Source organism: Taeniopygia guttata, chromosome 6 (genome assembly GCF_048771995.1).
Source record: "Taeniopygia guttata chromosome 6, bTaeGut7.mat, whole genome shotgun sequence".
Classification (NCBI taxonomy): domain Eukaryota; kingdom Metazoa; phylum Chordata; class Aves; order Passeriformes; family Estrildidae; genus Taeniopygia; species Taeniopygia guttata.
In genome coordinates, this window is record NC_133031.1 from 4,422,977 (window position 1) to 4,437,475 (window position 14,499).

The following is a 14,499-nucleotide window of genomic DNA, read 5'->3' on the forward strand; positions in this document are numbered from 1 at the left end:
GCAGCACCTCTCCTCCCTCCTTCAAGGGTGTGGTTGGAGGGAGAGGCTGGAGGAGCAATTCAGGATTTGCCCTGAGGAATTTTTGTAGGATTTCCTTGCAGAGCTGTTGGATTGTGGCACTGAGGGGTCTGTTCCAGGCAGATTGATGTGTGGGTGTTCACCTGCAGAACAGTGTCAAATATTATGGGTGTGTAAATTTTTATCAGTATTAATTTTTTATTTCTGTGAGTTACAGCTTCTCTAGGAAGTGGCTGTCACAGGGTTTTTAAATATATCTGTTCTTTTATCACTGCCTTTCAAGTGGAAGATTATCCTGGGTAAAAAGGGAAAGAAGGGAATGAATTTGTGCTGTTTTTAGGGACCTCAGCCTCTGGGTTTGGTCTGTTATCTTTGATGTAAGACTGCAGTGACTGCATGTCCCAGTATCACTTATCAATCACATATCAAAAGTGATTTTTGGTTTGATTGAAGGATAAATGAAAATGAACTCCTCAGTTCCTCTGTTTTATTTGTTTATAGCTCCAACTTTTGGTTTTGGTTGGTTTTTTTTTTTGGTTAACATTTTGACATAGAATCATTAAGGCTGGAAAAGCCTCCAAGATCAAGTCCAACCATTAACCCAGCACTGCCAAGGCACCTCTAATCCATGTCCCCACATCCACACTTCCAGGGATGCTGATTCCACCTCTTCCAGCAGCCCCTTCCAATGCCTGACTACCCTTCCTGTGAAGATATATTTCCCAAAGTCCAATTTAAACCTTCCTTGGGGCAACTTAAGGCTGTTTTGTCTCATGCTGAAATGCTTCCAAACTATTTTGAAAAGCCAAGAAATGAAAATGAGAGCTCTGAAAAGCAAGGAAGAGGTTTGCAACTAGGAAATAAATTTGGATGGCAGGATCTAACAGCTGTCTGGGGCAGTGAGCAAAATATGTATTTTCTCATAGTATTCCACTGGGAACATCTCAGTGTTTTAAGGGAGATTATTTTAACCAAGTGTCTTACAAGGGCTGTGAAAATGGAACAAATCAGGGTTTTGCTCACAAAAAGCTTTGAGTACCAAAAAAGGGTCAGTTTGCACTCCTGGAATTGGAGCTGTAATTCCAGGTTAAGGGGTGCTGAACCAGGATTTGGGACAAACACTGCAGGTTGGCAGGGCAGGCTGTGTCCTTCCACAGAATGCTTGGAGGAAAAGCAGTTTGCATTTGGGTTTGTTTGCTTTTGAGATTGAAACTCCTTATTTATCCAGGTAAGAGTGAGGCAAATCAGACAGGCGTGCCCTGAAGGGTGTTTGAGCTTTTCAATATTTTATCCAGGGGAAATATGAAACTCATCCCTCCTCTCTGGTCACTTTTGGATCACATCTAGGCTTCAGAAGGACTGGGATAAGGGAGTGTGTGTGAGGATAAACTGCCAGCATCTCCCACTCTCTGCTGATCTTTTGAGTTTCAGCTTAACTCCTTGAATTCCTCAAAAATCAACTGAGCAAACCACGCCTTCTATTGCTTTCCCCAAGGATCCCAGACTTCTCTTTCCCTCCTTTTTTTTTTCTCAGCCTCCTGATGGATGAATCAGGCAGAGCTGTTCATTTTCTGGGAGCTGTCCAGCTGAGTGTGGGATCAGTGCTCGTTCTGGGGTGGCACAACTCTGTGTGTGCCTTGGTGCTGAGGGAGATCTTACATCAGACAAAATATCTGTGAGTTCACACAAGAACCAAGGCTGTGCTGGAGCTCTGGAGGTCACCTCTCCATAACTCTTAGCAGGGATCTGTATTACACTTGGAAAGATCCTGGAAAACCAGGCTAAGTATATGTCTGTGTGTATAATTTTTGATTTTTATATGTTTTTTGAGGATGTGCATCTCCCCTTGGGGGTGGGTCCAGTCTGCCTGTGTGGAAGAGGTTTTACTTCTGTGAGTTTGATAAGGGATCCATGTTTACCCCTGAAAGAATTTTCTATCAAGGACATTGACATAGAAATCAAGAAAGAAAGAGGATAAATAAGAGAAACCTGCAGCTGCCTATTCCAATGAGCATTTGTATGTCTCTCGTGACCAATGAGTAAAGTGCAAACTTCTGAGTTTGGTAAGATGTATAAAAAGCATGCATTGCTATAATAAAACCAGTTTGAAGCCTTCTGAAAATTGAGTGTGTTGCTTTGTGTTGTCTCCATCTCAACTATGACACACCTGTGACAAAAAATAGTAATAATCATCATTATCTTAATAGAAAAAAAAATCCAAAATAGTTTTCTATTCTCCCAGCGAGGGAAAAAAGCCATTTATTTTGCTTTGGCTGCAGAGTTTTGTTGCGTGGGTCACAGGAGGAGATAATTGGGAGTGCCCATCCCTGTGCAGGCAGAGCTGGTTTTTTTGGATAATTCATTAGGGTCTCTCCACCTCTCCTTTCAAGGGGAATGTTGGCAGTTTGGTGATGAGGTGGGGATCGGGCAAGGCTTGGATTGGAAGATCCTGGAGGGTTTTCTCCAACCCCGGTGACTTTGGGATCTCCACAGGCTGTCACACTCTGTGCATTTCTTTCATCTAGCTTTTAATCCCTATTTTTAGACCCCAGGGGAAGCTCCTTTATCCTTTTTTTAGCTGTTCTCAGTTCTCCCAGCCCCTCTCTACCCTCGGGCTGCTGTTATAGATTTCGGTGATCACCTCCTTTCTTTCCACTCTGCTTTTCAAAACTCCTGCAGCCGGGGTGGAAGCTGGGATGGAGCTGTTCTCTTATCTCCAGTAATCCTTTCTCTGGAGTGTGCCTTGATTTCAATCCAAGAGGTGCTCCTGAACTTGATTCATGGCTTCAAGCTCAGTTCTGAAACAATTTCTTAAAAGCCAGTGTTAAAAAGCAGTTTTAGGATGTCATTTTTGGGTAGCAGGTCCCTGCCAGGGAGGTGGGGCCAGCTTTCGAAACACTTTCTGGTTTTTGGGCACCTGAACAAGGGTTTGTGCTGGTGTCAGATTCTCCTAAATAAACTTTGGCACTGGAAATCCTATTCCCCCCCACCCAAGAAAAAAAAAAAATGGATTTCCAGGGTCTGTTTTTGGGGAGGCTGTCCCACTGACTGCCCCTGGGACTGCCTCCCCCGGAGGGTTTGGGAGCAGCTAAAATCAGTTTATTCCACTCAAATGCATTTGCTGAAGGGGCCTGGAGCTGTCACCAGTTACAGCTGGAGGTTTGAGAGTCAGAGTTCAGGTCTTGCTCCATTCCCCTTCCTCTTGGGTTTTCCAACAAGGGTAAAGCTCGCTGGAGGGTTTTTGGGAATGGGATATGGATGAGGCTCTGCAGGCTGTCCAGCTGCCTCTGTTCAGTTCCCCTTCATTTGCACAAATCTAAAATATTTAAACTCCTTAAACTCCTGCTGTAGGAGCTAGCTTAAAACAAAGTAAGCCTGGAAAATGCTATCAGAATGTATTTGGCTTTTCCCAGGGAGACATCTGAGGATAAATGCTATTTTCTCCATACTCAAAGCACTCTTTCAACAATTTGCAGTGGGAAAACAACTTGAAATTTGGCAAAATATGCATTATTTATTTTTTCCTCACTGATATTGTAGTTATTCTGTCAGAACTTTCCTGAATTTGGGTAAGGGAGAAGCCTGTCAGGGCTTACATTTCCCACATGCACAAGGGCTTGTCACTCTAAGGGTAACTTGTGCTTCATCTCTGGTGACATTTTTGAAATATATTCAGCCTTGTTCAAGAAAATCTGCAGATCCAGAGTGATATTTCCTAAATAAAACTTTTTGCAAACAATCATTCCTCAGTTTTCAGAGCAGAGCTTGAATAGCATCCAACAAACCAAGCTGTAGTCCAAGTGTGAAACAGGCACAGATGAAATAAAATATTGAATAGTCATTGAGGAATCCTGCACTGAATTGAGGGAATCCTCCTCCCACCCCTCCTGGCATTTTTGGAGTTGTGGGATGAAATTTATATCTTAGGAATACATGAACTCGTGCTGAACCCTGCCTTTTTACATTCCTCATTTTTCACTAGAAGTGTTTGTAATTTTTAACCTGGCGTGGGAATGTAATGAATAATTAGTGCCTTCATGAGAGAACCAGCTTTTTTTTTTCTCCCTAAGGGTCCAGCACTTGAAGAGGGCCCAGAAATGTGAATTATACTAAAATCCATTGCTCTTATCCATGTTCCAAAAGCTCTGCTGGGACAGACAACTGAAAATAAGGAATTAGGCCTTCCAGGCATCTCCTGGGTATGGAGAAATACAAGGTAGGATTGTCCCTGGCTCATTCTGGCTGTTAAAGCCTTTCCTGGACAACAGAAGAAAGATTACTCTTGTACAGAAATCCACTTGGGATTCTCAGATACTCTCTTGGATATTCTTGTATCTTTAAAATTCAGATTTATTTGGATTTGGGAGTCATGGAAGGTTTTGGCTTGACGCAGCAAGTGCCCTTTCCCCCCATGCTGGGAAGAAAAAGGGAGAGCTGATAATGCATTGCAAAAATTTAGTCTATTATATAAATTACACACAGGCTGACAGGTTCCTCAGATCAACTTAATCTGTTTTCTTCTGTGCCCAGAAAGAGAGAACGACCATTTAGTTATTGGGGGGAAACAAATGATCCTTCTGATTGAGAGAGTCACATGAGTGTAATTTACTTTATCCTTCCATTCATTTGAGGGACAAGGATGCAGTTCAGCCAGAGATTTCAACTTTAATTTCAAGCCAGTTATTTCAAGTTTAATTGGGTGGACTCAGAGTGACAAAACCTGTCCCCATCAAAGCAAAACCTCTGTGCTTTGCTGGTTGTAGGGGATAAAATTGATCCTGCTCTGTTCTTACGTGCTTCATTCATCTGTATTTTTTCCTCTTTTTGTGGTTAAAATGATCTGTGTTTAACTTGGCATTCTGAGAGGTTATTCAGGAATTTACCAGAGCACAGGTTCCCCATCTCTGGAAGTGTCCAAGGCCAGGTTTTGGATCACCTGGGACAGTGGAAGGTGACCCTGCCCGTGGCAGGGGTGGCTCTGGATGATCTTAAAGGTCCCTTCCAAACCATTTTATCATTTCCCATGTACAGGTGATTTCCCAGGAACTATTTCCATGATTCCTGAAACTGGGATGGAGGGGCACCAGGAGTAATTCAGTGTCAGCCTATTTTAAGCTTATTTATTCAGTTTTTTGTTCACAGTCCAGAATCCCAGGATGATTTGGGTTGGAAGGGACCTTAAAGCTCATTCTGTTCCACTCCCTGTCATGGACAGGGACATCTTTCACTATTTTAAGAAGAGCTGTGACAAAAACATCCCCTAAGTCCTGGCTTTAGTTTTAATATTGGGAATATTCCTCATGGAGAAGTGTAACACTCCACAGGCACCAAGGGGAGGATTCCCAGTGCCCGGGGCACAACCCCGTGAATAATTCCATGAATAATGCAGACCATTATCAGTTTGTGTTCCCAAACAAACACCAGCGGTAGCACATCGTCATCGGACCGGCTCTGAAGTCAGGCAGCCACTTAACAATTAAAACTTTAATTGCTCCACAATTAAATTGGCAACTACAATGTAATTAGCACGCAGAGTTTAATTTGGGAAAGCCAGGCTCTGGCTGAGAGGCTCCAAGCTCAGGGATGTGTGCTGGGGACCAGGGCAGCCAGGGAAGCTGTTCCCTCTTGGATTTCATGGAATATCCCCAAGGATCGTTCAGCTTCAACTCCTAGGATTAGTTTTTCATAAGAAAAGCTTAATTTAATGATATTTTAGTGAACCTCCCAGAAATCTTGCAAAGCAACAAGATGAGGTGAGGCTCTGGCACAGGTTGCCCAGAGCAGCTGTGGCTCCCCCATTCCTGGTGGTGTCCAAGGATAAAGAACCAAAGAACTGAGACTTGGGGGTCTGCAGAACCCAAAATATTTTGAGTTCTGCATGGTTAAAGGTATTTTTGGAGCTATTTCTGTTGGGAGGAGGCTGGTGGCTTGTGGAGGTATCGATCTCTTTTATTGACCCTTAACTCTGGTCACCTTCTCATGTTCATCCTGGAAAGGGAATGGCTGGAGCCCTTGGAACTGGGCTACTGAAGACACTGAGATTTTTATTTTCTGCTCTATTTGAAAAATCATATGCATTGCCCATTGTTATGGAATAGCTTCTTACAGCTGACAGGAAAGTGCATTGTTTGTATACCAACTAATGCTCCCCAAAATCAGCTCAAGCTGTAAATGAAATACGATGTTGAATTCAATAATGCTCAATATTTAGACTGAAATGCAGCATTTTCTGATTCTCCTGCCCAGAGAGAAGCATCTCTTGCATTATTTAGTGTTTGTCTGATGGAGATGCCAAGGCAAGCTGCAGATGTATCTCCATTAATTGATCAATATTGTGTTGTATTCCATTTGGTTCCTTTATCTGGTTGATACAGCAGAACAATTTGTTTGCTCCATGGAAAACTGCACTGTATAGGCTGCCAGGTAGGGAAGAAAAATGGGAAAAATCCTTCAGCGGTCCTTTGACCTTTTAATTCCAGAAGAGGTGAATTTTGCTCACGGTCTGGGCCTCTTATGGTGAGGTGTTTAATGTTCCAGATTGCTTAGTTACACAACAGGAGAATGGGAGGCTTTCTCCAGGATAATAAATTGTAATTAAAGAGCACATTAATTACCAAACCACAGAACATTGTTTTATCTAATCTTGCCAATATCGTGCTGGAAAATCTTCTCTTTACTTTTCAAACAAGTACTTTAATTTCATCAGCAATATGTTTCTTGTGCTCCCCAACACTTGGGAATAATGTGATCCCATCTCTGCCTTACTGTTCAGAATTGTCTGTCTTTTTTTGGAACCCATGAGCCAAAAGTCAGGTAAAATCATTTCCTTTGCAGGTTTTTATTGTAGAGCTTTATCCAGCAGAGATTTTTGTAGATAAAGCTGCTGAAACTCAGGTCTATTAAACAAAAAATTACATTCTTCAAAATAATTTAGGAATCTCTGAAGTGTGCGAGGTCCCACTAAAGGTTGATAATGCTCTTTCTTGAGATAAACACCTATTTTTGTGCTTCTTGTTAGATTGATACTTAATACGAAGAAATGAATCAAACATTTATAAAAATAGCCATAAAAATTGACTTGTAATGAAGCTATTTGAATCCCCCCCAACACCGCTTCTGTATTACAGAAAACACTGCTGCCATTTTACACTCCACAACCCAGGTAACCTTTAGGTCATAAAATTTACCAAACAGCCACTTTCAGTTTGATAAATAATCATCTTTTCTAATCTAAATGAGTCTGTGTTTCAATCCTCTGATTGTGTTCCATGATCTCTGAAGCTGTTTCCCAGTTTGGGGTGCCAGGGAAGGTTGTTTAGTGGCTGCTAAGGTTTAAAACCCTCACTCTTTTTCCCCATTCTTTTTTTTTTTTTTTGTGGTGGGAATAACCCTGTGGCCACCTGTCTTTCCCCTCTTCCTTCCCGTCTCCTCTTGTATTTGAAATGTTGCTTTTCAAACCCTCCATTATTTAAAAGATGGGTCTCTTCCCACTTCCAAGGTTGGTCCTGAGCTCCTTTCTTTCCATCCAACCTGGGATTTTAACCCTCCTTCACACATCCCTTCCCAGCATGGTGCAGGTAAGCTGATAAAGCAGATTTCCCCATATCAAATGAAATATTCAGAAAGGCAGGGGGTGGAGAGATGAGAATTAAATAATAGCCACGGGTCAGAGTAATTTTCTTTTCTATGATAGTTCCGTTATTCATGGATGAGTGCTCTCGGGGATTAGTTTCTCAGGGAAAATGAGCAAAATTACACCACCATTTTCACGTACCGTGTTAAAGACCTCAATCTTTTCTTTTTTGAACACAAAAAAATTGGGGGAAATTTCACCTGAAAGTCTTAAGAGGTGAAACAAAGTTCACACTGAGTTCAGTGTACTGTATGTCCTGACTGTACAGATGCTCTGTGGGCACAGAGTTTGTGGTAATTGGGAGTGGGGCTGAGCCTCATCCCGAATTGTCCCCAGCTGTGCAGGACAGGTGAGGGGCACTGAAGGCAATGAGCCATGGAGTGCCCAGGTGCACTGACCCATCCCAGAGGGAGCAGAGGGCTCACAGGTGCCCTGCATCAACATCAGGGTGTAAAAGGCTGGGCTGAGGAACAGGAAGGGCAGATGCTTGCAGCCTTCTGCAGGGATGGGGTGTTGCTCTGTGTGAGCAGATACCTGAAGCTTTCTGACCTGGTAAGGTGTTACTGTGTGTGGGGTGAAGCTTTCTGAGATTGTTTGGTGGTGCTCTGTGTGTTGTAGTTGGGTTAGACAGGACCTTCAATTCCATCCAGTTCCACCCCTGCCATGGCCAGGGAACCTTCCTCTATCCCAGGTTGCTCCGAGCCCCATCCAAACTGGCCTGAAATGAAATAAGTTTTTAAAGCTAAATCTAAGAAAACTATTTCCTTTTGAAATGTCTGAAATTACTTAATTGCGCTTTTAAAATGGTCTTTCTTCTTTTTCTCACAGATGGGAAGGTTGAAGTGACAAAAGAGGGAGTGAAGCTCTGCACCATGGGGCCTGGCAAAGTTTTTGGGGAGTTGGCCATCCTCTACAACTGCACCCGGACAGCTACTGTCAAAAGTAAGAGCATTTTAGATGTTTTTTTTTTTTTTTCATCTCTTCACTTTGAAGTTGCAGTCTCTTTTTGATGTTTCACTTTCTCAGTGAGTTCAACTCTTTAGGGCATGTGTTTTGGTCTGGAATTTGGTTACTCGGTGTGAAGGAGATGCAGAGGAAATGCATCATTCAGTCACTCAGGTTGCTCCTACCTTGTGCAGAGGAGCCTGAAGCTTATACCACAGTTTACCTTACAATTCTAGCTGAATCTCATGATAATTATTTTCTTATTGCTTAGAAGAACCTTTCTGACCTGTTTAACTCTTCAAAGGAAACTCAGTAAGCCAAGCTTAGTTTTTGTTCAGGGCAAGTAATTGTTTTTCTACTAAGCTGACTAACATAAATCAGGAAGAAAAAATCTGAATGGCACTTGACCACCTGCTCTAAACTCCTCAGCACTTCTCCTGTTATGTTTTCTTTTATGAAACGTCCTGGGCAACAGCTTGGCTTGCACAATTAAGCAGAGGAAATAAATCACATTGCTATGTATGACTTAAATGGGTTTTTGTTTAAATTTAGATGCAGATTTAGGATATCACAGTCCTCCTTGATTTTGAGGACGAGAGTTTATTGTGGTGTCTGAAGCAGAGAGAGGGAGATAATAAATAGTTGTGTGGTTTTAAGGTGCTGTGGGGGAGGAGACAAAAGGGTACAGATGGTACAGAATAATCCAAACAAGAGGTACAAACTTGAATAATACAAACCAGTGGTATTCTTGTGCCAGAATAATGAGCTGTGCGAGTCCCTGCTCAGAAGAAAACCTTTACCAAATACCTAATTGTGCTTCAAAAAAAAAGAGAAAAGAAAAGAACAAATAGGTAGGAATGAGAAAGCAGGAACAGATAAGTGGATTATTTTCTGCAGGATGTGCTGTTCTCTGTAGGGCTGAAGGACATGACTGATGTTCTCTGTGCTCACCTGGGCAAACCATGCCTTTTCACAAGTGCTGGGGACCACAGGTGATGGTGAAAAACTCAGAGAAGCAGCAGGTTTGTGTGATAAACACAGCTGGGAAGGCTGGAAAGAGCAGAGAGAAAGGTCAAAGCCTAGAAAAAGCAGTGAGAGGATGGTTGCTGTTGAGTTCCCCTTAGGAATGCAGATCTAAAGGGCACCTGAGTGGAATCCCACAGACCAGAACCACTCTGCTCCTGTGGCCATTCCCACCTGCTTGTGCAAGGTGCTCCTGCAGGGAATTACACACTGCAGGTTTTTCTGTCATTTTGCCTCTTGCACACCCTCAGCTTCCCCTCCTGAGCAAACCTCCAGCCTGGCACGTGGAATTCAGTTGTCCCAAATCCCTTTGTCCTGGTTAAACTTGGGGGCAGGAGTAAGGAAAAGGAGTGTGTCCCTTGCCCCTTTCCCAGCAGCATTGTGTAATTAAGTGTTCTGCTGGATTTTAATCCCTTTTCCCAGGGCCAGCGAGGGACTTGGAGGAGTTTTCTCTCTTGTTAGCACACAAATCAGTGCAGTTGGGGTTTTAATGAGCTTGGGGAGCTGCTGCAGCTCGCCCTCACTGAGCTGAGGATGTGGAGGTGCTCACATCCCCTCTGGGCATGGTGTTGGCTTAGCTGGTCCTGCACAGCTTCAAACACCGGCTTGTTCCTCTGGGAAATGAGCCATAAACGGCGTCAATCCCTAGAAAGGTGACTGGTGGTAAATACTCCATGAAGCCTGGGGATAACTTGGATCATTCCGAGGTTTATTCTGGGAGAAATAAAATTGTGATTGTAGTGTGTGAGAACAGACACTCCGTCAGCGCTGGTGGTGAAGTGTCAGGGAGCATCATCCAGCTCCCATTTGGAGAAACACTCAGGGCTTCCCAATTTTCAGGAGAGAGCTTTCCATCATCTCCAGAGTGTCGGGAGTGTGTTTTGATGGGCCTGCCTGTAGTTCATTACGAGGACACTAAGTGCTGTTTTCTAAGGATGAAGTTGCAGCAGAGGCTGAGTGAAGGATGGATTTATGTGGGTGTGGAGCTCAGCGTTGCAGCTGGGCCATAATGAGGTGTCAGCAGAGTTGACATCTCCAGCTGGAACTGGGTTTTATGTGTACCCTGGCTTTGGTTTGTAAATAAGAAACATTTTAGTGTCATTACTCACTGTTAGTCTACACGGGCTCTTCAGCTTGTGTTCACTCTGCAGGAGCAAACTTCAAATATAAATCACTGGAGGAAGGGTTTTGTCTTAGCAATAGAATTTAGGAGACATTAAAATTTAATGATTCTGATCTGACTCCTGTCTCTTAACAACCTCTTTAATAAGGCAATCCAGGGATTTGAAAAGCCTGCCCCATGAGCACTATTAATATTTTTTTTATTATTATTATTGCAGTCTTAAATAAGAGCAGGGTGAGGTTTGAGTTCAAGCAGGGCCTGGGAAGAACCAAAACCCTTGTGTGTTGAACACTGGGGAAGGCAGGGACACATCTCCTGACACATGGCCTTCTTTTCAGATAAACGTACGATTTTTGACATCTGATTTTTGTTTGGGTATGCTGCAATGTTTGCTTCACATTTCCAGATATTAGTAGAGGGCTTGTTTTTTTTAATTTGCTTTTTCTTCTGGTAGAAACAGGTCAGTCTGCTCCAAGTATGGAGCTGTCAAGGCTTACTGGCTCCTTGATGTTCCCAGATCACCTTCCATTGCACACTCAGTGAAATCCAAATCAGCAGCTAATTTCTTCCTCTCTCTGTATTGATTATCCAGAGTTCTCAAGTGCCTGCATGCAGACCTGGATGCTGCTTGCATTTCAAAGCAGTACCAGAGACTTTCCTTCCTGATTCCAACAAATAATTAGGTTCAGAATGAGGAAAACACGGCTCGTTATGCCTACACCTAAAATGATGTCTCTGATCCTCTGTTCTTAGAGACATGCCTGGAAGAAAGAGCTGTGAGAGGTCAGCAAAAAAAAAAAAAAAGACAGAAATCCCCCCCAGCTGAAGTGGAGCTGTGTTTAAAACACTGAGATTCTGCATTTTGATAACAAAAAAGATGTGGGAAGGAAGTGAAATTAATCTGCTGTTAATATTGTGCAGAAGTGCTCATTCTTCTTAAAGAATGTGTGGAGCAGAGTTTTGCAGGTGATTTAGGGTGGATTTTGTAGAAGGAACTGATTCTCTATCCTCTAAGGATGTTCTGCTTATTTTAGAAGGGGTCTTAACATGTGAAATAGATTCTCTTGGGGGGCAAAAATTCAAATAAAACAAACCCTAGAAACATCTCTGTGCGAGGATGATGATTTCAAGGGAATTTCACTCCACACCGGCCTGTGTTTTCAGGAGAACTATTAGCAAAAAAAAAAGGCAAGCTGAGGCTGAAGTTATTAAACTCTAAATTATGTAAATCCTTTTGCTGGCCCTCAAAAGGCAGCACGAGAGTCCCTCAAGCTGCTGTGCTTGCCAGCTGCACTAATTGTACAAAACCCAGCGCGGTGCAGAGGGATTAAGGCAGGAGCTCAGCTTTTCCTTGCCAAGCCTGCATGAGTTTGAGTTTTCAGCTGCTGGTTTTTGTTTTAATGGAGTCTTCTGCACTGCTTGCTGCAGCCCCAGGAATGGCAGAGCTTTACGAGGAGCTTGGTAACATGGATAATTTGTGGGGAAAAATAAGGCAGGAGCGAGTTGCCAATTAAAACTGCAGAGACTCGTTAAAGCCTTGCAGAAGGATGCTGCCTTCAGATATTCTCCTCCAACAATTACAGGAGCCAGGGTAAAGTTTGTTCAGCTCTCCTTAAAACACACTTTGGAAGGAAGTTGACTTTTAGGTATTCAACTGTTGGATTAAAATCTCTGATATTACACGGGAATAAGAAACCCAGGATGGCTCAGCCAGTCGGGTGTGCCTGGTGGGAGATAAATGGAATATAAATGGATATATCCAGGGAGAAAATAATTTAAAGCCACCCTTCCACTGCCTGTATTTTATTGTGACCTTTACAGGTGTTGCAAGTAATGTGACAAAATGGGATTGTATTATTCCTCCAAGGGAATGATAATGAGAAAATGATGTTGAGGACAATGGAGAGGGTGTAGCAGAAGTTTTTTTCCTCCCTCTTTTTCAGGAGCATCTTCAGAACAGCATTTCTGTGCCTCCTCATTTCCATCTTTGGCATCATAGAATCCCAGAATGGTTTGAGTGGGAAGGGACCTTAAATCCCATCCCACCCCTGCCATGTCAGGGACACCTTCCACTGTCCCAGGCTGCTCCAAGCCCTGTCCAGCCTGGCCTCAGGCACTGTGCCAGGGCCTGCCCACCCTGCCAAGGCACAATTCCTTCCCCATATCCCATCCAGCCCTGCCCTCTGGCACTGGGAAACCATTCCCTGTGTCCTGTCCCTCCACCCCTTGTCCCCAGACCCTCTCCAGCTCTCCTGGAGCTCTTTTAGGCCCTGCAAGGGGCTCTGAGCTCTCCCTGGATCCTTCTCCAGGTGAACACTTGGAGGTTCTGACATCATGGGCAGCTTTTAAGACTGAGTATTTATTTATGGGAAAAACTTTCAGTGTTAAATCCACATTTAAAACCCATGTAGACCTGTAGGGCCAAGCAGATAGAATAAGAATAAATAACAAAGGCCTGTTTGCTGTGTCTGATAGAGGAGGGTGATCACCAAGCCAGGGAAATGAAATGCTTCCCTTGTTCTGGAGTACTTGTGGAAATAATTTTGTTGATATTTTTCAAGTTGTTTTAATTGCAGAGTGGATTGAGCTGAGTTCCCATCACTTGACACGGTTATAAGGAGATGATGACTTTGTGCAACCCTTGAAGAATTAGCTAATATTAACAGCAGATGTCAGATAATTAGTTCATAAAAGCTTCCATTTAATCCCTTTTTATAGATGTCACTGAAAATGTTGCTGATGTTTGAAATATGGCCAGAGCAGCTGTGAGAAATGAGGTGACTGAACTTTGCTGTTGACAGCAAAGCTTTGCTTTGGGCAGAGTTTGATAAACAAGGGGGTGCAATGAAATATTTGCAATAAATATTAATTTATGGGCTCAGTGACACGTGGTCTTCTCCCAGATTAAAATGCAACAGGCAGCACAGGGGCTGGGTTTGCCCTGCATTATATAAAATTTTTCATTCTGGGCTATTTCCTGGTAGTAACTGAGGAGCAAAAGGCCACTTGGCACCAAAACAGACCCAGAACTGATCAAATTGTATTTCAGAACCAAAGCAACTACTGCCTTCTGTTCTCTAAAGCCACTTTTAGAAGCTCCTTGCTGATGTGAAACCACCCCAGGTTGCCTTTCCTGCTGTCCATAAAAGCAGAGATCTCCTCCATGGTATTGACTGTGTGACCTTAAATCCATTTGCTTGTGGCAATGATGCAGCAATAATCAAATTGATGGAATAATAAGAATTCCAATAATAAGTACAATTCCCATGATGGAATCACTAAAGCTGGAAAAGACCTTCAGGGTGATCAAGTCCAAGCTGTGCCCACCTTGTCCCCAGCCCAGAGCACTGAGTCCCACCTCCAGCCCTGCCTTGGACACCTCCAGGGATGGGCACTCCAAAGCTCCCTGGGCAGCCCCTGGCAAGCCCTGAGCACCCTTTCCATGGAGAAATTCCTGCTGCTGTCCAAGCTGAGCCTCCCCTGGCACAGCTTGAGGCCGTTTCCCCTTGTCCTGTCCCTGTTCCCTGGCAGCAGAGCCCGACCCGCCCTGGCTGTCCCCTCCTGGCAGGAGCTGTGCAGAGCCACAAGGTCCCCCCTGAGCCTCCTTTTCTCCAGGCTGAGCCCCTTCCCAGCTCCCTAAGAGTGCCAATATTTGCTCAAGTTTGGTATGCTTAAGAGGGCTGTAGTATACTTGCATTTATCTGAAGTTCCCTGGCAGAGATGGATTTCATGTTATTCAAGTGCCAGTGTTAAAAGC

General features: G+C 43.5%; 1 protein-coding gene across 3 annotated transcripts in view; it reads left to right on the top strand.

Annotated features, from left to right (window-relative positions):
• PRKG1 (protein kinase cGMP-dependent 1) overlaps positions 1–14,499 on the top strand; it is a 371,522-nt gene that overhangs the window by 159,285 nt on the left and 197,738 nt on the right. For 2 of the 3 annotated variants that reach the window (XM_030275746.4, XM_030275745.4), the window contains exon 3: positions 8,480–8,593. In XM_030275746.4, the coding sequence (XP_030131606.1) occupies positions 8,480–8,593 (114 nt within the window). Of the gene's footprint in view, positions 1–8,479; positions 8,594–14,499 lie in introns of those variants that run through there. The other variant, XM_072930863.1, reaches the window with a different exon arrangement.